Genomic DNA, 25,588 nt, shown 5'->3' on the forward strand with positions numbered 1-25,588 from the left:
ATTGGGCGTCATTAAACAATTGATACGTTGGGTGTACTCTACTAGGCCCGTTTAAGTCATTGGCTCATATGAGCTTCCTCTCTATCTCATCAAATCTAAACAAGATTACAAGAATCTGCCTCGTCATCTAATATAATAAAGAAAGAGAAAGTATAATTGCCTTCTTCTTCGTTTAATAATAAATCACTTTTTAAAATAAATGATCACTCAACACGATAAAAGACACATTAACCAAATTGCAGTTCATTAACCAAGTTGTACTACAATGTAGTACAAGTGTTTGCAAGTATATACATGGGAGAATAATTCAATGAGCACAAAAGTGTGAAAGGGGCATGATCAACATCATTATTAGTCTGATATGGAATTGTCCACCATTTTCTCTCATCATTCTTAATCACTTCCATTGTTGTTCTGTGAAATGCCCCATTTTTATAATTGATTGCCCATCATGCCATATTGCTGACTGCCACATAACCTAAAATCTTTGGCTCTCACTCTGTCACTTCACCCTTTGTGGACAGGACTGTGAACAGTAATCATTTTGTTTCTGTCATTACAATCTCACTCGCTCTTGCAGCGCGTGTAGAATGCCCGATATCTTGTGGACAAAAGTGCAGCAGGGACAAATAATAAATTAGCGAAGAGAGGAGCATTTTGGGCATCGCCAATGGTAGTTTTTATAAATATGACTAGAAAAGAGAAGATGAAAGAGATGAAAAAAAAAAGTAAAAATTTACACGCTCAGTCTGGCGATAAATTTAGTGACCTATAAATCTATACTAGGTACAAGTACAAATTCTGTGACCTCTCACTTAAGAGAACCATAGCTATACCGCTTGACTACAAGATTTTTGGCCAAAAACTAATTATAAATAACTTTAATCAAGTCTGGTTAATCAAATCAATACACGACGAGTATAATTTATCGATTACGAAAGATTCTGTCATCCAGTGGGAACAAAATATTCAAAGTTGGGCCCTGAAAGCGGTGAGTGATATTCTACCACATTGCAAGTTGGTGCACCAAAATTTTGGGATTTATACTTTTGTATACCCTTTCCAATGTCAGGCTTCATATGTTGCGGTTCTTCCCAATCATGCAAAGGTCAGAAACTTATGGCTTAGACTTCAATAATTCTTGGGAAATGGAAAGACGATTCTCCCAAAAAGATTACCAAATTGCAACATACCTACATTGCTACCTTTACATAAATAGTAATTTCTTTTTATATAGATATAGAAACTCATTTTCAGTTTTCAGTATATATATTTAAAAATTTTATACATTATTGTATACAATTATTGGGGACTAAGATAGAAATGCACAATTATATGTGGATTCAAGTCTAAATAGTTCATTGTTTGATGAGGATTTGAAATTTTTATTCAAGCTTGATATGGGCATGTTTAATTAGAGGTGGATATTTTATTATAGTTTGATTGTTGATTCAAGTATATAGATTTAAACAGATGAGAGAATTGGATTTATCATTTGTTTTTCCTAAGAGGTTGAATCCCAAACCAAGGGTCCTCATGTCTAGTCATGACATAACATATGAGAGGATGTAAAGTATGGTAACTCAATTGAACACATAGACTGGTCGGGACATAACATGTAGTCCCCCTTCCCTTGAGAGGTTGCTCCCACACTGTCTCTGGCAGGTGAAACTCGATTCCTGATCTTTCTTCTGAAACTTCACCTCTGTGACCAACTGAGCTGCCCCATATAAAAGTACATGTTGAAACATGGAATGCACCATTATATTCGACTTATACGTTTGTTGAAACTTCAATTGTTTTCACGAGTGAAAGAATACTTTATGGCATAAAAATATCTTATTGGATGAATTTAGTAACTCAAGCTAGTCCTCAATTTAGGGCCATACATCAAACCACCATAGGAGTATATAGCAAGCTAAGGGATTCCAATTTAGGAAGTGTGTAAGTTAAGGTCAAATAGCTTTCAAAGTGAGGAATATGGACTTTGCAACTCGTGATGTAAAATGCATTAAGGGGAAGAGGATATTCTATGCTTACTTTTAAGTGGTGGGAAAATTAGGAGGAGAAATGTGCACTTTGGAGATAGTGGCAACTGGCACACTATAATTTATTAATTTTCACATATATGTGGTTGAATTCAGAGACAGATAGTGTTTGATATTTAAATTTATATTTTAAAAAAATTATTTTAAAGATAAAGTATATTTAAAAATATGTTAATAGCCAAAGATCTTGTGGTCTAGTGGCACTTGGTGTCCCGGTTAACACTCCACATGGATGATGGGAGTGGGTTTGAGCCTCAGTGGAGGCAACTGGTTTTGTAATTACATAAATCCTATACACGTTTTAAAAAAAGTTGTCAACCAAACAATGTGTATTTCTTCATTAACATATTTATTGATTTACATGTTCGAACCAAACACACCCTAAATTTCTATAGTTTCAATTTTCGATCATAGTAACAACCGTATAGAACCCAAAGAACACCGGTGTTGATCAACACCGTAAACATTCCCCTACCTCACCCTCACACCACACACTAAATATTGGTAAGAATATGCTCATTCCATTTTTGTAAACAGCTAGGCAAAAGTTCATAGCTCAGCTCCCCACCATGCATTGCCGGCTTTTAGGAAAGCACTAATTATTTTCATTTCTTTCATCCCTTAATTAATGCATACTTTTCATCCCAAAGAATTTCAACGTAACTTGAAAAAACAAAGGCCATTATTGTATAGAACTAATCTACAATGGTTAAAAAAATTTGCACGTTCACGCACGCATATACACACAATATGGGTCGACATCAATAATAAATTCATCAAAAAGTTTACGGTGTTGTATATATTAATTGACCTCATATTACATATAAAAATAAATAAAAGTGTTAATTAAATAATACAGAGTATTATTTAATGGTACTAATCATTCACTAACCGGTCATCTTATTATTATTATTTTTTGGCAAAAGGGTCAAATAGGCCCATGTACTACCATTGATTGTTCATCTAGCACCATGAACTAAAATATGGTCCATCTAGGTCATTATACTCTTAATAATTTTTCATCTAGCATTTTAGCCTATTTCTAACAAGTTACCCATCTAATTTAATGACATGGAAAAATAAAATTAGAAAAAATGATGACATGTTATTTATGTGGATGTTTTGGATGATTTCTACCCTATTTCATTAATGAAAAAAATAATTTCTTGCAATGAAATAGGGTAGAAATCAAAATTGCTATATAAAGTTTTAAGAATTAATATCACTTTTGGTCCCACTACTTTTGAGTTTTATCAATTTTGGTGTACAACTTTAAATTTTTTCAATTTTGGTCCCTAATTTTATATTTTTTATCAGTTTTGATCTTCCGGCCAAATTGACGGTGAAATGTTGTCGAATTTTATATTTTAAGGGTAAAATCGTCATCTCAATGAAACGTCATCATTATCTAAACAAAATCACTGTAAAATCATATTTATAGGAGTTTTATCAGCGCAAATAATGGGGAAGACAGACAGAAACTAGATAGAGATCTATGAGATTTATAGCATCGACGATTGACAAATCCTTATTTTTCTCTTAATATGATTTTTATTTTGTTTAGATATTGAAGATCTTTCATTGGGATAATGATTTTGTCCTTAAAATATAAAATTCTGCAACATTTTACCATCAATTTGGCAAGAAGGACCAAAACTGATAAAAATAACAAAGTTAGGTACCAAAATTGAAAAAAATTTAAAGTTGTACACCAAAAGTGATAAGACCTCAAAAGTCATGGGACCAAAAATGATATTAATTAGTTCAAGTTTTAACTACAGTGTATATATAGCGGGGTATTCACTATCGTTCAGCAATGAGATTTCATGAAAATCGATATATGAAAATTAAATTATTTTTATAATAACTTAAGATATTGTNAAATCATCCAAAACATCCACATAAATAACATGTCATCATTTTTTCTAATTTTATTTTTCCATGTCATCAAATTAGATGGGTAACTTGTTAGAAATAGGCTAAAAATGCTAGATGAAAAATTATTAAGAGTATAATGGCCTAGATGGACCATATTTTAGTTCATAGTGCTAGATGAACAATCAATGGTAGTACATGGACCTATTTGACCCTTTTGCCTTATTTTTTATTTTATTTTACTAGAAGCATCTTGTTAAATTCTGAATTGTGAGAAAAAAGACTTGCAAATTAACTAAAATATTTTCAAAATTGAACTATTTTTACACAATTCATTATCTATGAGGACATTTATGTACCTGATGTAATATAACATAAAATATAACATTCAACCAAACAAATTAATATTACATTCCTACAATTTTAACCAAACCAACTTGTATCTAAAAATATATAAAAGTGCAAATAAACATGCAAACCTTTGCAAATTGCACAAAATGCATCCATTACACTATTACACATCATAGGGTGCGAACTTTCTTTAAATGTCCATTCACATATCAATTAATGAAGTATTTAAAGATTATCAAACCCAATTAACAATCGACGAATGGTCATAATTAATTATTAAACTCAGTACGTCCAACCGAAATTAAAACATGAAATGACAATCTAATAACGATTATCTTTATGATTGCCAATGAAATCATAGTTTTGTTAATTGTGCTGTTCCGAGGATGTTTGATTACATGAAGACAACTTTGTGATTGACACTACATTAACCTCGGACAACAATGTTTTGGCACTGCATAATTCGTACCCTTTATTATTATTATCCTCGAATATTTAATTTAAAATCATTGTAACTCCAACCTATCAAATGTATTCCCATCACTTCATATTAAAGAGGCCAATAGAAAATTTATTGCAAACAATTCTATTGAAGTATGATTAGTTTTTATATCATTGTTGAGGTTGGCTCAAAATTGGTCTATAGCTGGTTAAATGGAAGCAATGTATCTCTCATGGCCACCTAATGAACCTAGTTGATGAGTGCAAGCGAAAGCTCGAGAGGTATCGGAAATCTTACGTGACATATTCTGATTATTGTACAACCTAGTTAGTTGATGAGTGCAGTGTTTTTGTGTTTATAGTGCGTTGAACAACTTCTCGTGCAACCAAGAATTGTTGTACAATGACGTGCTTGGAGTTTTGTACCGCACCTTTTTGTTTTTTGGTAGGAATGTAAGATCAAGCTCCTTATCAACTGCTAACTATCGACATTCGACCCTGATCTCTTTTTATTGGTTTCAGCCTTTAGGGTATTTTTATTTCCATACTACCAATTGGTGCATGTTATAAGGAATTAACAAATTAAAGTATTAACATTAATTGAATGTTTATAACTATGGTCGCTATCAATCCTTTTCAAATTGAATCTTATAAAGACTAAATAATTGACACCAAGGCCAAGCACCACGTTAGGTGGCCCAACTTGTTAACCTTCGTACGGTCCAAAACCTTTGATTGCAAATTGTGTCACTGCTTAACAAAAATGAAAATGTAGGATGCACTTTCTTTTATCTGTCCGGATCGGGTGATAAAATTCAAACAATCATTATTAATTATAGATCATACTATCAATTAATGTATATTCAGTACATCAATAATGTACTTTCTTTTTTGAAAATAATAATGTACTTTTAGTATATTAAAAATATATATTATATTGAACAAAATACATTATTTGAGTATTAAAAGTACATTATTTTATATAATGTATATTTAATATACAAATAATGTACTTTTAGTATATTACAAATGTATTTTTTAATATGGTCCGCACTGTGTGGATCATGGTCCACACATTAATTTGTGAAATTGGAACGTATATTTATTGTCTAGAAATAATGGTAACTTAATATTACGAAAGTGATTTTTGTAAGTAATCCACGTCGGGGTTTCTAGAGAAAAGGAAAATCCGGATGGAATATACAGGAAGAATCTGCCCGGCGGGGAATAGGACGATATTGATAATGTGACAAGTGACAACCTTATTCCACTTTTTGTGGAGAGGGACACATCGGATCGGACTTTCCAAGTTGATGGGCGCGGTCGTTTGCGGCACGTGTCGTCATGTGATTTAGTTTGGGTGCAAATTGCACTGTTATCTATCACTTGTGGTGAATTGTGATGTCCGTGCGGGTCAGGCTTGGCTTGGTGGACTCATCATTTAATTTGGAATGATTTTCTCTTTACACTACTCAATACTCGTACTCTTAATTCTTATATTTTTCATCTCTGCATACAATATTCAAAATTTCAAGTTATTCAAGTGATTTCAGACTTTTTTTATTAATTAGATGATTAGTTGAAGTATTCCGATGGACATACAAAATCAATTTTAATTTCATGCTTACGTGAAATATTTTGATTCATCAATAAGAATGTTTATATATCTTTTTTTTTTCCCATAAATATACTACAAAAACTTGTTAAAAATAAACATTTTGTGAATGGGCCGGTTGTACTTCACCATACTAATCATGTTCGCTTTGGTTCAACCCAACATGACGCATGTACACACTCGTAATCCAACTTATTGGTTGGCACCTCTATTATGTCTCAAGTTTTCAGTGAAGTTCGAAATCTTGCCTTTAAAAATAAGACTTAAGTTGATTAATCTAACCACTTAAACTTATCTTGGTATGGGTTTATATATATCTTTTTGTCTTGTGAAGCTGGAACTAGCAGGGCAGACGAAACCTTGCTTCAAGTATTCAGATTTCAGACGTTCACACCACGACACGTACCCTGAACATGATCTTGATAATTGTTTGCCGTTAAAAACCATCAGGGGGTGTAGCTCATATGGTAGAGCGCTCGCTTCGCATGCGAGAGGCACGGGGTTCGATTCCCCGCACCTCCATTTTGTTCCATAAGGGCTGCATGGTGTAACCACATATTGGCGAGAAAACAGCATATCGTAGTGTATTTCCATTGATCTCAAGGCCGGAACGGTAGCGTCTCCACATCGATATCCACCTTTTGCCCATTAATCTCAAATGGCCCCGCCCTCCACCGCTGCACTGCGCAGCCATCTCTTCGTCCTCGCCTGCGGCGGAGGACGGTGGAGGTGGTGGCGGTTGCCACCGCATGCCCTCATCCATCCACCACCGATGATCGATGCCGCCGTAGATGGTTCGGTTCTGATTTCTCAGCTCCCTTCATGCACTGTCATATCATAATCATCAGGTTTAATTTATTAGCTCTCTCTCTCCCTCTCTTATATAGTTATATATATACATACATCTTTTGTTCCATCGAGATCCATAGCTTCTGAGTTAAACATGCATGCATGGAGATCATATCATATATCCCTTCTTTCATTTATTGACGGCGACGTAAGACCAATCTCAATAAGCTAAGCTTATCCTAGATCGATCAGAACAAGTTAAAAGAATTCCTTCTTTTTTTTTTTTTTAAATTTATTTTTATACATCCCTATCTCCTCTTCCCCTCTGACATGGGGCAAAAAAAGAAGGAGACACAATAAATTTTTGTTACAATGTAGGATACTGCTTCGAATTCTTAACTTCCAATTTAGGGGAGTCACTTCGCGCCTAAATTACAATAAGTAATTAGTTTAGCAAGAGGTCTAAAGAGCACTTTTAATATATATATAAAATTACGTTATGATATATATGAGGGCTTTTAATTTAACCACATCGGTATATAGTTCAATGTGCTCATAGGGTTTGGGAAATTAGCATGCAATATATAATATTATAATTACTATTAGTATTTTGTTTAATCAACCACCAAGGGAATATTAATTAGTTGCCACCCACTATACATCTGCATGATGTACTTTATTTGTCCTCTGGTTATTCATCTTGTGGGGTTTTTCATTAAAATTTATGCAAGTTGCCGATCTAGGTGTAAGTGTTGACTTTCAAGAAATTAAAATATGTAAGAATTCATAAACTTTGTTTTAGTTGTCATTTATTCTATTATCAAGTACCGCCGCTATTCTAAATTATTTAACCAAATAGTAATATTACTAATGATAATAACATGTTTTCAAAAAAAAAAAAATGATACTAACACTAATGTAGTACCTATTAATTGATAGGTTATTATGTTACTAAATAATTGGTAATTGGTTGTATATATCTATCTAGGGGCGAGAAAAACCAACTAAGTTACCTAAACAATTAGTAACTTATTATTATATATATAATTTCATTTTTACCTAAACAATTAGTAACTTATTATTATATATATAATTTCATTTTTATACCTAAGTTGTTATATATATATTGGGTTTATCGGGCGAGAAAAACCAAGTTGTTATATATATATTGGGTTTATCGGGCGAGAAAAACCAACTAAGTTACCTAAACAATTAGTAATCGGGCGAGAAAAACCAACTAAGTTACCTAAACAATTAGTAACTTATTATTATATATATAATTTCATTTTTATACCTAAGTTGTTATATATATATTGGGTTTATCGGGCGAGAAAAACCAACTAAGTTACCTAAACAATTAGTATATATATAAATTCATTTTTATACCTAAGTTGTTATATATATATTGGGTTTATCGAGGCAAACCCCACTCCTCTTCCGAGTATGTGAGTAAACTCTCGCCCGGCAAAGGACCACAGTGACAAACGGTTTCAAACTCAGGACCTCACGGCCGCGAGCGTCTTGGTCTTGCCACTCAGGCTGCCCTTACGGGCAAGTTGTTATATATATATGTGTGTATGTGTGTGTGTAGGGAGGGGTGAGAGTGGCTGCTCGGCCCCATTTCCCTCCTCTAGATAACTAGATTTGTCCCTTATTGTGATGTTCGGTTTTAGCTCTTTTACTTTGTCAAAGAGTTAAAATTGATCAAATAAATAAAAAGTTCAAGTAATAAGATGTTTATCAAGTACCCAATTAAATCAATGAGTTATTCTAACTATGCACAAATAATATCACACTTATTTGTTAACTTGATCATATTCTGACTTAAGTTCTAATTAATTTTTAAAAAAGTATATTATATATTTAGAATTTTAATTTAATTTTCACATACTGGTTTTTATGCCAACCTGCTAAATCGTGTTTACCGAGCATTGACTTTGCAGTTCCGAGCCAACTTGTACACTTTTGAACGTTTCAATGACTGCATATATTTTGGACTTTTGGTCCTTCAATTATATAACTCCATCTGATCGCCGTGAGACTGAGAGTGAGAGTCAACGTAAAACGCGTAACCCCTTGACCGGGAATCTAATCGTCTTCTTCAACTCCCAGAGCTAGCTTGTAATCTGTATATGTATGTTACAGAGTCGTCTCCGGTGAGGAGGTAAGAAGGGAGCTCTGAAATCCATGGGGTATGAGAGAGGGATTTTCAATCACGCCGGGCCTTTACATCTTAGTGCTGTTGATTGGTACGTACTTAAGTTCAATAATTCTATTAATTAATTGTTTTTTTTTTGTGTAGCCCAGAGTTTCACCCTAATCCCTAGTTGGGATTATAATTGATTTGAAGATTTAAGACTGTTCTATTAATTAGTTGTTATGCATGCATTCGATCTCCAAATCTTATGATTCCTTCCATTACAGGAGCAACTCCGGTCACCGGAGCTCCGTCGCGGCGTGCTTGGTGCAAGGAGCGTACAGTCTCGAAAGAGACCGCCACGGCGACGGCGGCGCTCCTGATTCTTCCTGGTGGGAGTTCTTCGGCTTCCAGTTAACCCAGGTGCTAGTAGATCAGCAAGATCATTCCATCTTCGGCGCTATTTACGAGCTGAAATTCTCGCCGCACTCTTCTTCCAAGCACCACCACCTCCCCGCCGCCGCCGCCGCAGGCGGCGGCGGCGGCGGGAATCCCCCGAAACACGTAATTGCGTTCCGGGGAACGCTCATTAAGGCGGATATCAGACTCGACGTCCAGTGCATCTCCAACACCCTCCAAAAAAGCTCCCGCTTCCACGTCGGATTTCAGGCCGTCCAGGCTGTCATTTCCATGGCCGGCGCCGAGGATGTCTGGTTGGCCGGACATTCCTTAGGATCTTCAATCGCTTTGCTGGTGGGGAGAAACATGGTAGAAATGGGTTACCATTTGGAAACCTATTTGTTCAATCCCCCGTTTGTATCTCTACCGGTGCATATATTCAAGAACGAGAAAATCCGGCAAGGGCTCCGATTTGCCCACACCGTCGTCAAATCCGGAATGGCCTTTGCGATGAGTACTGCCCAGAACAAGAAAATCGCAGAGAACGATGAAGCCTTCAATTTACTGCTCACATGGATTCCATACTTGTTCATCAACCCGTCTGATCCAATTTGCGCTGAATATCTCGAATACTTCAGAAACAGAGAGACGATGGTGGCCGCCGGCGCCGGAGAAATTGGGCGGTTTGCGGCGAGGAACTCAGTAAGGAGTATGATTATGAGTGCAAGTGGGAAGGATTCCGAGCCCTCACACCTCATTCCTTCTGCTTATCTCACCATAAATTTGAACCATTCGCCGGATTTAATGGCGGCACACAAGCTCAGCCAGTGGTGGCGGCCGGATTTGACGCTTGATTACAAGCTATATCAGTTTAGATAACAAGTGATTTACTTGTTTAAACTGGCCAAGGATACAAGTTTTACCATTTGCAAAAGTAATCAAGTAATGGAAAAGTCCAACTTTATTTTGATATAACCAAATTAATTAGTAAGATGTGAAGTGTAGAAAAAAAAAAAAAAAACCTTTACGAAATTAATTCGTAAGATGTTATCAGATTTGTACACCCTTAGTGGAATTTTTACAGGTGTGATTGGGTGCTAATTTTGCTCATCACATGACTACAGTTTATTTGTTTAAAAATCATGTTCTAAATTTTTTTTATTTTTGAATTAATCATGTTCTAATTTTTAACAAAGCAAAAACCCCTTAAAATCTACTATCATGGACGCCTTTAAGTCGAAGCACTAACATTTTTACATTTGTTTTAATCACACATTCAAAAACATTCCCACAATGATTAATAACTCTTCAATATAATTATCATTTGAATGTCATATAAATATATTGAAAACTTATTTTTGCACAACATGAGTAATGGTGCTTCTTGTACCTTGTTTAGGCCTATTGGGCCATAGTCAATTGGCCCATGGGGAGAATGCATGCTTAGGTTTGGGTTGAGGGATATTGGGCCATAGTCAATTGGCCCATGGGGAGAATGCATGCTTAAGTTTGGGTTGAGGGATATTGGGCCATAGTCAATTGGCCCATGGGGAGTGCATGCTTAGGTTTGGGTTGAGGGATATTGGGCCATAGTCAATTGGCCCTAGGTTTGGGTTGAGGGATATTGGGCCATAGTCAATTGGCCCATGGGGAGGGTTGAGGGATATTGGGCCATAGTCAATTGGCCCATGGGGAGTGCATGCTTAGGTTTGGGTTGAGGGATATTGGGCCATAGTCAATTGGCCCTAGGTTTGGGTTGAGGGATATTGGGCCATAGTCAATTGGCCCATGGGGAGTGCATGCTTAGGTTTGGGTTGAGGGATATTGGGCCATAGTCAATTGGCCCATGGGGAGAATGCATGCTTAGGTTTGGGTTGAGTGAGGATTAGTGGGCTAAGAGAGAATTGAAGTAACGGTATACCATGGACCATGATCCACTTTGTAAGGTGGGAAATCCTCAAAAATTCAACCAAGGACCAAGGTCACTTTTATGAGTCATTATTTGTAACCGTTCTTTAGTAATTAGGAGGTTGGAATCTTTCTATTCCATACATATTTGTCCCCAAGGCTATCTTTATCCTTGCAAATATCTCTCACTTTTTAAAATGGATCCTACTTCCACATCATTAAATTTGTAAATTCTCCAATATTTATTCTACATCTATGCAAATATCTCTCACTCTAAAAAATGGATCTCACTTTCATATTATACTATAAATATAATAATAAAATAATATTAAAAGAAATAATAAAAATTACAAAAAAGGAAATTGTGAAATGATTGGCAGAAAAAGCTACCGCATTGCTTCTTTCTCCACTTGCTAAGTTAGCAATTTCTCTCTTCCATTACTATCCACGCAGGCTGAAAACCAAAAAGAAAAAAGTTTCACTCTCTTGCCACATCATTTAGCTAGGCATTCAATTTCCGGGATGAGGTAGCCTAATTTTTTTTTTTTAAACAATTTTAACATTACTAAAACGGGTAAAGTGCAGAGGCATCTTGATAAAGTTGGGTGTGGATGACTGTAGAATTACTGGCCGGTCAGTGGAGTAATAGTCAGTCAACTCGATCTCATGCATGCAATAATTCTACATATATACGTACTCACTTCTAACAGCAGATCAGTTACGTCACTCATAACTATACGTACTGGGCACTGATTCTATTATATTATCGAGTGGATGCATGATATATAATTATATATCATATGTGCAATGAACCCTTTTCTATAATGTATTTTTTAAACAAATTGTAATATTAATTACTAATGATATACTAACCCTAATGTAGTAGGTACTCCTCACGTTACAGCGTTGGACAATTAACTATTAGTTTAGAAGTAATACCTTATTGTTTTAATGGATTTTTTTTGAAAGATAGATGTTACATTAATGGATAGTTGATAACAAATTATATTAGTTAGGCTAACACTTGTGTGAGATCTGTCTCACGGATCTTTATTCGTGAGACGAGTCGGGTCGAGTCGAAGCAACATGCAAATGTCATACTTATATGTGCAAATGTCATACTCATATGCTCAAATATAATACTAATCAGGAATACAATTTTTGTTACTTATAAGAGAAAAAATATTACATTTTCCATAATAACTAATGTTGACAAGTGCTCCTTACTTATAAGGAAAATATAATATTTTTGAGGAAAAATGTAATACTTTTAAATCAGTTTTGTATTTTCCCTACATTTACCCGTAGTATTAAATTTGAGTATATATATGTCTTACACAAGTTGCAATCGGCAGGGAACTTTTATTCTTGATTAGCATTAGCATTAAATTTGAGTATATATATGTCTCACACAAGTTGCAATCGGCAGGGCCTTAACGGCCCCGGCCCGGGGTGTTCGCTCCGGGGGCACAGGAGCTGGTCTCGGCCCGGGGTGTTCGCTCCGGGGGCACGGGAGCTGGTCTCGGCCCGGGGTGTTCGCTCCGGGGGCACGGGAGCTGGTCTGGAGAAATCGTCACTTGTTGAAATTGAACTCGGGTTCTCTCGAAATTCTTCCCCACAAAGAGAGTTCACTTGCCATTTGAGCTACCCGGGTTATAAAGGCGCACTTATCTGTCAATAAACTTGATGAAAATTTAATTTGATTAAAAGTTGTTATTTAAATTATATTATATTCACCTATTGGTATGCCAACTTGCTAAAGCGTTTACCAGGCATTGAGTTTCCACATCGATCAGAGCCAGCCAACTTGATCAACGTTTCTATATATAGGTGCATGCATATTATATGTAAGCATGCAATTAAGCCTTCAATTCAATTATCTCCCATTGCACCCATTCCGTCTTCCCCGCGCTTAGCTTATAATTATCACAGCGTTGCATTGTCTCGGAGCTCTGAAATCCATGGCGTGTAAGCGGAAGTGTTTCAATGTTGCCGGGCCAACACATCTTACTGCTGTTGATTGGTAGCTATATATATATATATAGATTCCTATTCAAATGTAGTCGTGCCTTTCCGTGCGGTCGGTGCAGTTTACACTGCTCAATGTTAAAAAATGCACTGTTAAGAAACGCACCACAATGAAAATGCATAAAAACACCTCATAATTCCCATGGTTTTAATTGTGCATTTATGAACACTGTGTGTTGTATTTCTTCATATCTAGTAGTGTGTTTTTATAATATGTACCATATATGTGTGGTGTATTTTTTAATATTGAGTAGTGTAAACCGCACCAGGCGAAACGGGCCACACTTGAACTCTAAGTATATATATATATATATATATATATATATATATATGACGTACTGTTATTTTGTTACATGCAGGAGCAACTTTAGTCACCGGAGCTCAGTCGCTGCGTGTTTGGTGAGAGGTGTGTACATTCGCGAACAAGACCGGCAGCAATGCTGCCACGGCGGCGGCGCTCTTGCTACTTCCCGCTGGTGGGAATCCTTCGGCTTCCAGTTAAACCATGTGCTGGTAGATGAAAAAGATAACTCCATCTTTAGGGCTGTATATGAACTGAAACTGTCGTCCAGGCTCAGGCTCAGACTCAGGCTAGAAAACCCCCGAAACAGGTAATTGCATTTCGGGGAACACTAATAAAAAAAGAGAGCTGTTTACAGGATTTTAGACTCGACCATCGTATCATAAAGCGCACCCTCACAACAGCTTCCGTGTCCATGAAGGATTGCAGGCCGTCCAGATTGCGGTTTCCAAGGTCAGGGCGGAGAATGTGTGGTTGGCCGGACATTCCTTAGGATCTTCAATCGCATTGCTGGTGGGGAGAAACATGGTCAAAATGGGTTACCATTTGGAAACGTATTTGTTCAATCCCCCGTTCGTGTCGCTGCCAACACAGTTAATCAAGAACCCGACGCTCCAGGAAGGGATTCATTTGGCCCACACCGTCGTCAAAGCCGGAATGGCCGTCGCGATGAGTATTGCCAATTCCAAGAACAAGAAAATTACAGAAGACGATGAAGAGTTCAGTGTACTAATCCCATGGATTCCGTACTTGTTCATCAACCCGTCGGATCTCATTTGCGCTGAATACCTGCAATACTTCCAGCACAGAGAGAGGATGGTGGCGGCCGGCGCCGGAGAAATTGGGCTGTTTGCGGCCAGGAACTCAGTAAGGAGTATGATTATGAGTGCAAGTGGGAAGGATTCCGCGCCGTCACACCTCATTCCTTCTGCTTATCTCACCATAAATTTGAACCATTCGCCGGATATAGTTGCAGCACACGACCTCAGCCAGTGGTGGCTACCGGATTTGAAGCTTGATTACAAGCTATATCAATTTAGATAACATGGATAATGATGGAAATTGGGAGTGGGTTCGAGTTTCACTGGAGGCAACTGTTGAGTATTTATGTTTTCAATTCAATGTAACAGAGCATGTGATTTACTTGTTTAGAGATTCTCTTTGTGCTTCAATTCAATGTAACAGAGCATGTGATTTACTTATAGCAGTCATTTTTTAGTCTAAAGAATTTGTTTGTTAACCGGTTGTATCTTTTTGTTTTCCGATCCCATAAATAAATTACTTACGTAATTATGGTTATAATTGGTTTAGCCGATCTTTTTTACCTGAGGTAATTAATTGCAATCAATAAATTTTTGCCCTTTCGTTCTTGAACGAAAGATCAGCAATCATATCTAAAGGCGCACAAGCTCAGAAAGTGGTGCCACCCAGATTTGTTAGAAATAATTATTTCCTAACATTGATTTATATAATAAAGGTTGTAATTCCATAAGGACTCACGTTGATAATTAGTGATGTATAAAGGCGGAATTACTGAGTGAAATTCACTCCCTCTCATTCTGTTAAAATTTAGGTATATAAGGGTTAAAAGATGTATAATGGAAAAAGGATATGGGTTCTCCTAAAAGGAGGTTTCACATTCCTAAAGGGATTTATATTCTTGAAAGGAAGTTTCCCATTCCTCTTGAAAGAGAGTTTCTCATCACATCTATAAATACCCAGGAAAACTCTAGGGACAATATGATTTCTGATCATAAGGTTTTTAGTCTCTGAGTTTTCTAGTCTCCATATCATCAGTAGGTGATTAAGGCATACAGATCAGAGAAGTGAAGCATTCTTGATTGTTCAGGTTAGAGATTACATATCAATGGAATCAAGTAAGTCTTTATCTTTATTCTTGTTTTAATTAAAGATCCACAATCATGAACATTGTTTAGTTGATTAATTTGATTTACATGCGGTTCATTGTTATTTGTGCTTCCGCATTCAAGTTATAAGTGCATAAAGGGTTTAATTAACAGCTTGATCACAATCTATATCAGTTATGAATCGGAAGAAGATAACCAAGTGTGATTCACTTCCCATTTGAACTGACCAATATAATGAAGCAAATAATCATAATAACAATAAATTGTAGTACGCATCACTCACATAGTGGAAAATAGGGTATTAGTACTTGTTTGAATAATTTAACCAAATTAGTCGGAATAAATCCTACTATTTTTGTCAAAATAAGGTTTTTAATGGTCTCACATTTTCATTCAAGAGATAAATGGCAGCAAAGCATTGACTTTGTGCGAGTTGGGCGCATATTCAACGCCCAAGTAGATGCGTCAGAATTTTTATATATATTTTTCCTTTTTTCTTCTCCTCGATCTTTGTTTTCTTTGTCCTTGTTGACTCATAGTAAACGGTGAAATTTTTTGAACTGATATAGTCATATAGATGCTCTCCTTAGTATTTTGTTTAATTAATGAACCACCAAGGGAATATTGATTAGTTGCCACCTGCCTACCTATACTATACATCTGAATGGTGGCTCAGCTCCTTATTAATCTTGTGGGGTTTTCGTTAAAATTTATGCAAGTTAATTGCATGATGCTCCGATCTAGCTCTAAGTGTTGACTTTCGAGAAAATATATGTAAGAATTCATCGACTTTGTTTTACTTGCCACCTATTCTATTATCAAGTGGCTTTTATAAAATTGAACTGTTAGTTTATAAGTATACTAATTGTACTAACACTAATTGGTTCCGTCCCTACATTTTCGTCCTTTAAAAGAGGTCGAGAGTTTAAATTTTCTCTCGTATGGAAAAATCAATTTCGCAAACACTTTGCTCCTTAATTGAAATTGTCCGTGCGAACATGGATTAGTTTGAATATGATGCAGACTTAAATGTGTCTCTTACGGTTAGAGCTTACTTAAGACACTTCGTGGCGTGACCAAAAAAATGATACTAACACTAATTTAATACCCAGTCACTTGGCCCATGAAGAGAATGCAGGCTTAGGTTTGGATTGAGGGAGGATTAGTGGGCTAGGAGAGAATTGAAGTAATGGCTTGGGCTTGGAGAGGGGGTATTGGGGATGACAATCAAGTCTCACGTTTACATACTAAATGTTCATCATTTAAATTGTAAATAAACAATCCCCTTACAAGTTAGACCCGAGTCTATGCATGATAAATAGACAGGGGTTCACCTTGCAAGTTAGACCCGAGTCTATTGTTCTATCAAGTTTTGTGAACTTGGACTTGGACTTTGACTATTGTGTTCTAGTCTTTAAGGGCCTTGGGCAGGAGTAGCCATTTTATTATTTATTATTTATTTATTTATTAATATCATTATTATTTTCCCTCCGATGTTTGCATATCAACCTATTTTGTATTGGGTTCGATCCATTAAAAACTATCGATGCTAGTAATAATAATAAAGCTAGGTAAAGATGTCCTGCCAGTTTTCCATGCTATTCAACCCATCCAGGTTATTGAGTCACTTGGATGGAGTTCTAAACCAAGAATATCATCAAGCTAGAGATAATGGTGTACCATTAATTATTTAACTATCTATTTAGAATCGTTATTTGATTCTTATTTTAAAACAAAAAATTAGTCCTACACGTGTTATACTCCTATTGCTACCTTTGAGTCTATCTACTGTGTCTTTATTAATCGGTCAACAAACCAAATCGCTCATACGTTAGCAAGGGCGGCTGGTTCCCGTCCAAATGCCATTTTTTCGTGCATGTCTAGCTCTAGGATACGTGTTGGTACTGTATTCACTGGACCATAATTGAATAGATCGGATGCCTTTGTCATGCCATATGAATATTAGTTGGGAACGTGGACACAATTAAACTGGTCAACTAATTTAAAATAATTTCTTAATTTATCTCCTTCATTAGTTTTCAAAAGAGGAACGGTGAAGACTTTATTAAGATATAATATGGTTTGATTTTTGCTACGAGCATACAAGTTTCAAAGGCTCACCCCCATATCCCGACAGGATTATCAATAGATAAATCAAGGTGATTCAACGGTTCATAGAATATCACGGAGTCCACAAAAAGATTATCACATGTATTATATTAAATATAACTTTTACAATACTGTCACTATTCAGCACGATCATGTGTGTTACTCATAATCTATCAGCATCTTAGATGAGCTAGAGGTTAAAAACTATACATAGACTATGTTTGGCAAACCTAGCTGAAAAGGTAGTTAAAAGCTGAAAAGTAGCTGAAAACTAAAAAGTTATCGAAACTGAAATTTGAAGAGCTGTTATGCTAAGTGTTTGGTAAAATTAGCTTGTTGATAAGCTGATAAATGTAAAAAGACTAAAAAGGACATCTTCATACAATTTAAATAATTTTAAATTTAAATAGGTTTGTTTATATATTAAAATATAAAATAATGAAATCAATATATTTAAATAAAATATAAAGTAAGAACATATATTTGAAAATGTATAAAGTAAAAAAATATTTATAATTCATAAGATTAGTTCATACAAAAATTAATGTTCAAACACAAATGTCAAACTGAAATTACAACCAAACATAATGAAAAAAAAATGTCAAAAGGGTTTTAATTGAGAGGGGTAAATGATGCCATTTATTTAAAATAATAAGGATAAAGATGAAAAAAAATTAAAAAGCTACTAGCTTATTTTTAAAAAGCTACCTTAAGTAGTGTTTCAAAATAAACTCTTATTTTAAGTTACTAGCTTATTTTAAAAACATTACCAAAAAGAACTTATAACTCATTAGTAATTTAAAATAAGATTATAAGCTCTTAAATAAACTTTGCCAAACAGAGCCATAGCATAAGAGGAAATCATCAAAAGTTTAGCCGAGGATGAGGTCAGTTTTATGAGTCATTATTTGTAACCGTTCTTTAGTAATTAGGGAGGTTGGAATCTTTCTATTCCATACATATTTGTCCCTAAGTCGCTTTTTGACATTTTTCACATTACTAAAACGGGTAAAGTGCAGGGGCATCTTTGATAATGTTGGGTGTGGTGAATGTAATATTACTGGCAGGTCAGTGGAGTAATAGCCAGTCAACTCGATCTCATGCATGGAATAATTCTACATATATACGTACTCACTTCTGACATCAGATCATCTACGTCACTCATAAGTCGTAACTATTGCAAGTTGGAGGTATATGACAAATTATTCCGTGTATCCAGATCCACCTTACAAAGTAAATTCGAGTTCAAAATATACAATTTACATATTCACAACTAAATGTTCACAATTTGAATTGTAAATATTCATCATTATGTAAATTGTGAACATTTTGTATGTAAATTCTAATGGGTCTATCTTGCAAGGTGCGCCCGGAGATATGTGCCATCCATTTCCAATTTTCCGGCCATCCGATCTTTTACATTTTTTTGTCCTTTATGTATGAGAGTAAACTAGAGCCAAGAACTGAATTATATACGCAAGGGAGCTTTGAACCCGCATGAGCAGTTCAACTAGTCACATAGGTAAAGTTTGAGGGGAAAGACCAGAGATCGAGTCCTTTCAAAGTGAGGGGCTTCTTGTGGGCAGTGAAATATTTACTATCTTCCCTTAATTCCTTCATCGCTATTTTGTTTAACAACCACCAAGGGAAAATTAATTAGTTACAACCTACATTTGCATGCATCGTGATGGTTCCATATTGTTCCTCTGGTTACGCTATTTATGTTGTGCGGTTAGTTTCCGTTAAAATTTATGCTAGTTGCGTTATGCTCCGATAGAGGTGTTAGTGTTGACTTTAATTTCAAGAAAATATATAAGAATAAAGAATTTATCAACTTTGTTTTTTTTGGCACTGATTCTATTATATTATCGAGTGGATGCATGATATATCACATGTGCAATTCACCCTTTTCTATAATATATTGTTTAAACAAATTGTAATATTACTAGTGATATACTAACCCTATGTACTCACGCTACCATGTTTGACAATTAACTACTAGTTGAGAAGTAATAGCTTATTGTGTTAATGGATAAATTTTTTTTTTTGAACGATGTTAATGGATAGTTGATAATGAATTATATTAGTTATTATGATTTGCAGATAGCAGTAACGGTTTGTATTAAAATGTTTAGTAAATTAGATGATTACTTTCTGAGGGTAACTTATATAATGACTTTAAAGTATATGAATATATTATTTAATTTATTGAATAATCTATTATTATTTTTAATTTTAGGTATAAATTTTAAAATAAGTTTATTTTCAAAATAATAAGACGGAGTAATAATTGTAATTTTTATGGTAGTCAAAGTCCATGTGATCAAGTAGCATAACGGTAGCTCTCTCAAATGAGATTCCACATGCAGGTTTGAACCTCGGTTAGTACTAAAAAATGTTTTTTTAAATATAAATTTAAATAATTTTTTTTCAACCTACAGAAACATAAAGAGTCAATACCGCCCCAGTAGTCTCAAAACCATGACTTTTCATTTAGGAGAGCCCACTAGATCACAAGGGGATTAACTAAATAAAAATTAATTACACATAAACACCACATTTACCAACACAACAACTATTAGCATCAATAAGCTAAGTCAAAAGTTGTTCGATCTAATATAATTGACCACCAAGTACTTGATTAAACAGGTAAAATTAAAAAGTTAACTGAAAATTAAATGCAAGCATTTATGAAATGCGTCGTCATTGGATGGTTTAGTTATTTGTTGTAAGTATGCACTAATAAAATCGCACTTATCTGTCAATAAACTTGATCAAAATTTAATTTGATTAAAAGTTGTAATTTTTTTTTGAAACAATTATATTATATTCACCTAACGGTATTAATGCATGCCAACATGCTAAAGCGTTTACCAAGCATTGAGTTTTCACATCGATCAGAGGCAGCCAACTTGATCAACGTTTCTATATATAGGTGCATGCATATTATATGTAAGCATGCAATTAAGCCTTCAATTCAATTATCTCCCACTGCACCCATTTCGTCCTCCGTGGGCTTAGCTTATAATTATCACAGAGTTGCATTGTCTCCGGTGAGGAGGGAATTGATCGAAGAAGCTAGCTAAGGGAGCTCTGAAATCCATGGCGTCTCAGAGGAAGAGTTTCAATGTTGCCGGTCCTTCACATCTTACTCATGTTGATTGGTATGGATGGTCATTTGGAGCTATATATATATATATAGTAGAGTTCAGGTGCGATTGCACTTTCCTGTGCGATCTGTACTGTATACGTACACAACTAGTGTTAAATAGGGGCAAGGGAATTATATGAGGCGTCTTTGTGCATTTTTCTAATACTAGTAGTAGTGTATACCTCACTGATCGCAAGGGATGTGTGACAGGAGCAGATTTATATATATATATATATATATATATATATGACTGATTGACTGTTGTGTTTTGTTGTGTTGTTACATGCAGGAGCAACTTTAGTCACCGTCGCTCCGTCGCTGCGTCCTTGGTGAAAGGTGTGTACATTCACGAACAAGACCGCCAGCAATGCTGTCACGGCGGTGACGGCGGTGGTGCTGTTGCTACTTCCCGCTGGTGGGAGTCCTTCGGCTTCCAGTTAAAGCAGGAGCTGGTAGATGAAAAAGATAAGTCCATCTTTGGCGCTGTATATGAGCTGAAATCTTCGTCCTGCCAGGCTCAAGCTCAGGCTCAGACTCAGGCTTATAAACCCCCGAAACTAGTAATTGCATTTCGGGGGACACTAATAAAAAAGAAGAGATTGGTACAGGATTTTAGACTCGACCATCGCATCATTCAGCGCACCCTACACAAGAGCGACCGCGTCCGTGACGGATTGCAGGCGGTCCACACTGCGGTTTCCAAGGTCGGGGCCGAGAATGTGTGGTTGGCCGGACATTCCTTAGGATCTTCAATCGCTTTGCTGGTGGGGAGAAACATGGTAAAAATGGGTTACTGTTTGGAAACATATTTGTTCAATCCCCCGTTTGTGTCGGTGCCAACACAGATAATCAAGAACCCGAAGCTCCAGGAAGGGATTCGTTTGGCCCACACCGCCGTCAAAGCCGGAATGGCAGTCGCGATGAGTATTGTAAACAAGAAAATTGTAGAAGACAATAATGAAGAGTTCAGTCTACTGTCCCCATGGATTCCGTACTTGTTCATCAACCCGTCGGATCCCATTTGCGCTGAATACCTGGAATACTTCCAGCACAGAGAGAGGATGGTAGCGGCCGCCGGAGAAATTGGACGGCTTGCGGCGCAGAATTCAGTGAGGTGCATGGTGGCGAATGCGATGGGGAAGGATTGTAAGCCGTCACACCTCATTCCTTCTGCTTATCTCACCATTAATTTGAATGGTTCGCCGGTTTCAGAGTGGGAGGCGCACAAGCTCAGCCAGTGGTGGCACCCAGATTTGAAGCTTGATCACAAGCTATATCAGTTATGAATTCGAAGAGCGAATTGAAGATCACGTAAGTGTACGTGATTCACTTGGCATTTGAACTGACCATGGAATATGAGGTATTAGTACTCGTTTGAATAATTTAGCCAAATCGGTTGGACAGTTAGTCTGTAAGTGTTTTTCTCAAATTATGTACCTGTTATAAGTGTTTGTTTGCTTGTAAGTGTTTTTGTCAAACCATGTACTTGCTTGTAAGTGTTTTCATCAAATTATGTACCGGTTATAAGTGTTTTCGTCAAACTATGTACTTGCTTGTAAGTGTTTTCGTTAAACCATGTACTTGCTTATATGTGTTTTTTTCATATCAATTGTATGTCAAAAAATAAAGTTTTTAATTTTCTTTTAGCAACCATGGAGTCCTTGCCAAATGTTTAGATTGCAGTAGTACTGTAACATCGATAAGGCCATTTACATTAATGATATTGGGTGACTTTTTGGAATAGTAAAAATTAAAATGTGAATTTTAAATAAATGTGGGATGAGTTTTTGAAGAAAATTATACAATAAAGGGTAAAGCAGAAAAAAAAAATACTAAAATCAAAATAATTTTAACGATCCATTTTATCAAATAATTGGACAGACATCATGGCCCTTCAAAATAATTTGAACGATCCATTTTATAAAATGAGAGTACAAATTGAGAGTACATGTAGAACTACTCTTTATCTCTTCCATTAATCTTCTAAAAAGGAAAAAGGAACACTGAAGACTTTATCAAGATATAATATGATTTGATTCTTGCTACGAGCGAGCGGACAAGTTTCAAAGGCTCAACCCCAACAGGATAATAAATAGGTAATTAATTAAGATGATTCAACTATTCATAGAATATCAGAGTCCATAAGCCACAAAAGGCTTACCATATTAAATTTAACTTTTACACTATCACTGCTCGGATATGATCATGTATTCTTATTCATAATCTATCCCTTATGAATCAAATAAAGTATTGGTGATGGCATCTAGATAATGTTCGGTACTTCGGTGTGGATGGATGTAGAATTACTGGCCGGTGAGTGGAGTAAAGTAGTCAGTCAACTTGATCTCGTGCATGGAATAATTCTACATACGTACTCACTTGACGTCAGATCAGTTACGTCAGCCGTAACTATTGCAAGTTGGAGATATATGCCTCCTTATCTAGACCATCCATCTCCAGTTTTCCAGTCAATTACCTTTTACTTTTTTCCCTTTTATATATGAGAGTAACCTAGCTAGCTAGCTAACTGAAACCAAGAACTGAATTATATACGCAACTAACATTTGTGTCCAGCAAAGCTCTGAAATCCATGGGGTATGCGTGGGAGGAAGATGAAAGGGAGAACTTCAACGTCGCCGGCCCTTTGCATCTCACTGCTGTTGATTGGTATGCTTATTTCTAGTTTTTTTTTAAAAATAATTTAAAAAGGGCCAAATAGGCCACTGAACAAAGATTAAAGTTTAATTGTGAACAAAAAAAGTTCAATTAAACCACTCAATATTCAAAAGTCATTAATTTTTTTATATATATAATTGGTTGTTTGTTTCTTGGTTCAATTGAACTTTGGTTCCTTATTCTCCTGGCTTTTTAAGTGGCCAGAGTTCAGAGAACTGACTCAATATCATATGGTGTGTATTAGATAAATCGGACTGATTCAAACAAAAAAATAAAGACCAAGAAGCAAACTTCTTGCAACTTGTGATTTGTCAACATATATTATATGATGACTAGTTTGGGCTGAGTTGCCCTCCATTTCAAACTATTTTGGTTTGATTTTGAACTGGCATATATGATATGATGACACTATTTTGTTGTGTTGTTGCAGGAGCAACTTCAGACACCGGAGCTCCGTCGCTGCCAGCTTGGTCGAAGGTACCTACATTCTCGAAATGGACTGGCAGAAACGCCGCCACGGTGGCCCTCGGGCCAAAGCTCCTTTGTGGTGGGAATTCTTCGGGTTCAAGTTAATCCAGGTTTTAGTAGATCGGGAAGATCAGTCCATCTTTGGCGCTGTATATGAGCTAAAATTCTCGTCCCAAACTGGGAAATCCCCGAAACAAGTAATTGCATTTCGGGGAACACTCATGAAATGTAAGAGCTGGTCACAGGATATTAGACTCGACCGTCATATCGTCCAAAACACCCTCCACAACAGCAACCGCGTCCATGACGGATTGCAGGCCGTCCAGACTGCGGTTTCCAAGGTCGGGGCCAAGAATGTCTGGTTGACCGGACATTCCTTAGGGTCTGCAATCGCTTTGGTGGTCGGGAGAAACATGGTACTAAAAATGGGTTACCATCTGGAAACATATCTGTTCAATCCCCCGTTTGCTTCGCTGCCGATACAGTTAATCAAGAACCCGAAGCTCCGGGAAGGGATTCATTTTGTCCGCACCGTCGTCAAAGCCGGAGTGGCCGTCGCCGCGATGAGTAGTAGTGCCCACAACAATAAAATTGTAGAAGACGATGAAGAGTTCAGTGTACTGTTCCCATGGATTCCATACTTGTTCATCAACCCGTCGGATCCCATTTGCGCTGGATACCTGGAATACTTCCAGCAATGGGAGAAGATGGCCGGCGCCGGAGAAATTGCGCGGTTTGCGGCGAGGAATTCAATAAAGAGCATGGTTTGGAATGCGATGGGGAAGGATTCTAAGCCGTCACACCTCATTCCTTCTGCTTATGTGACCATGAATTTGAAGCGTTCGCCTGATTTAGAGACGGCGCACAAGCTCAGCCAGTGGTGGCGCCCGGATTCAAAGCTTGATTACAAGCTATATCGGTTAGATAACGTGTGATAAACCACGTCATTGCACTTAATCTGCTAGACGAGTCAGATATTTGATTAATGAGGTCAAAGATTTGACCCATCAATCGGATCTGGACTCACACTCTTATTTAGAATATAGGCCGGGTGGGATAAGTATTTGTTGGAACAACACATGTTTAAGTGTAACTCCTTAGTACCTCCTTAATTTTTATGTTTAATTAAACTTTAGACTTACAAATATATTTAAACATTAATCCTATCAGTTTGGGGCGGACAATTAATTGGTAAGCATATGCTAATAGTGAAATAATTAGCTCGAAAGAAAAAATCGTTGTTGTGCCTTCCATAACCCAATAAAATCCATCTCCCAAGTCTTGAATTGGCATGACGATGGGCTTGAGCCGAGACTAATAAATGCGAGACCTCTCACACCCAATCTATTAGTAGTGAAGATACAAATGGAGCCAATGCCTCCACAGTGTTCGAACCTGTGACTTCCCATTTGAGAGAACAACAG

General features: G+C 36.4%; 4 protein-coding genes and 1 non-coding gene across 5 annotated transcripts; all 5 read left to right on the plus strand.

Annotated features, from left to right (window-relative positions):
- The first annotated feature begins 6,779 nt into the window (after positions 1-6,779).
- Positions 6,780-6,852, plus strand: TRNAA-CGC. Its single transcript has one exon. It is a non-coding gene; the product is annotated as a tRNA-Ala (tRNA).
- A 2,409-nt stretch (positions 6,853-9,261) lies between these two features.
- Positions 9,262-10,534, plus strand: LOC115999609 (GDSL esterase/lipase At4g10955-like). The gene is made up of 2 exons (XM_031239451.1): positions 9,262-9,368; positions 9,544-10,534. The coding sequence occupies exons 1-2, from the start codon at positions 9,307-9,309 to the stop codon at positions 10,532-10,534; spliced, it is 1,053 nt and encodes a 350-aa protein (XP_031095311.1). The 5' UTR covers positions 9,262-9,306.
- A 3,892-nt stretch (positions 10,535-14,426) lies between these two features.
- On the plus strand, positions 14,427-14,936 carry LOC115999610 (GDSL esterase/lipase At4g10955-like). The gene has a single exon (XM_031239452.1). The coding sequence runs from the start codon at positions 14,427-14,429 to the stop codon at positions 14,934-14,936; it is 510 nt and encodes a 169-aa protein (XP_031095312.1).
- A 6,035-nt stretch (positions 14,937-20,971) lies between these two features.
- LOC115999611 (GDSL esterase/lipase At4g10955-like) lies at positions 20,972-22,306 on the plus strand. The gene is made up of 2 exons (XM_031239453.1): positions 20,972-21,033; positions 21,310-22,306. Exons 1-2 carry the CDS (start codon positions 20,972-20,974, stop codon positions 22,304-22,306), a joined length of 1,059 nt encoding a protein of 352 aa, XP_031095313.1.
- A 1,260-nt stretch (positions 22,307-23,566) lies between these two features.
- Positions 23,567-25,330, plus strand: LOC116000196 (GDSL esterase/lipase At4g10955-like). The gene is made up of 2 exons (XM_031240228.1): positions 23,567-23,687; positions 24,127-25,330. The coding sequence occupies exons 1-2, from the start codon at positions 23,611-23,613 to the stop codon at positions 25,097-25,099; spliced, it is 1,050 nt and encodes a 349-aa protein (XP_031096088.1). The 5' UTR covers positions 23,567-23,610; the 3' UTR covers positions 25,100-25,330.
- Positions 25,331-25,588: the final 258 nt, after the last annotated feature.

This window comes from Ipomoea triloba, chromosome 12, assembly GCF_003576645.1.
Source record: "Ipomoea triloba cultivar NCNSP0323 chromosome 12, ASM357664v1".
In the NCBI taxonomy this organism is placed as follows: domain Eukaryota; kingdom Viridiplantae; phylum Streptophyta; class Magnoliopsida; order Solanales; family Convolvulaceae; genus Ipomoea; species Ipomoea triloba.

Bases quoted from the DNA above. Each gene is read 5' to 3' on its own strand.
- LOC115999609 (XM_031239451.1), top strand. From the start codon at position 9,307: ATGGGGTATGAGAGAGGGATTTTCAATCACGCCGGGCCTTTACATCTT. The intron at 9,369-9,543 runs GTACGTACTTAA...CTTCCATTACAG, and splicing joins CATCTTAGTGCTGTTGATTG to GAGCAACTCCGGTCACCGGA.
- LOC115999610 (XM_031239452.1), top strand. From the start codon at position 14,427: ATGGGTTACCATTTGGAAACGTATTTGTTCAATCCCCCGTTCGTGTCG.
- LOC115999611 (XM_031239453.1), top strand. From the start codon at position 20,972: ATGGCGTCTCAGAGGAAGAGTTTCAATGTTGCCGGTCCTTCACATCTT. The intron at 21,034-21,309 runs GTATGGATGGTC...TGTTACATGCAG, and splicing joins CATCTTACTCATGTTGATTG to GAGCAACTTTAGTCACCGTC.
- LOC116000196 (XM_031240228.1), top strand. From the start codon at position 23,611: ATGGGGTATGCGTGGGAGGAAGATGAAAGGGAGAACTTCAACGTCGCC. The intron at 23,688-24,126 runs GTATGCTTATTT...GTGTTGTTGCAG, and splicing joins CATCTCACTGCTGTTGATTG to GAGCAACTTCAGACACCGGA.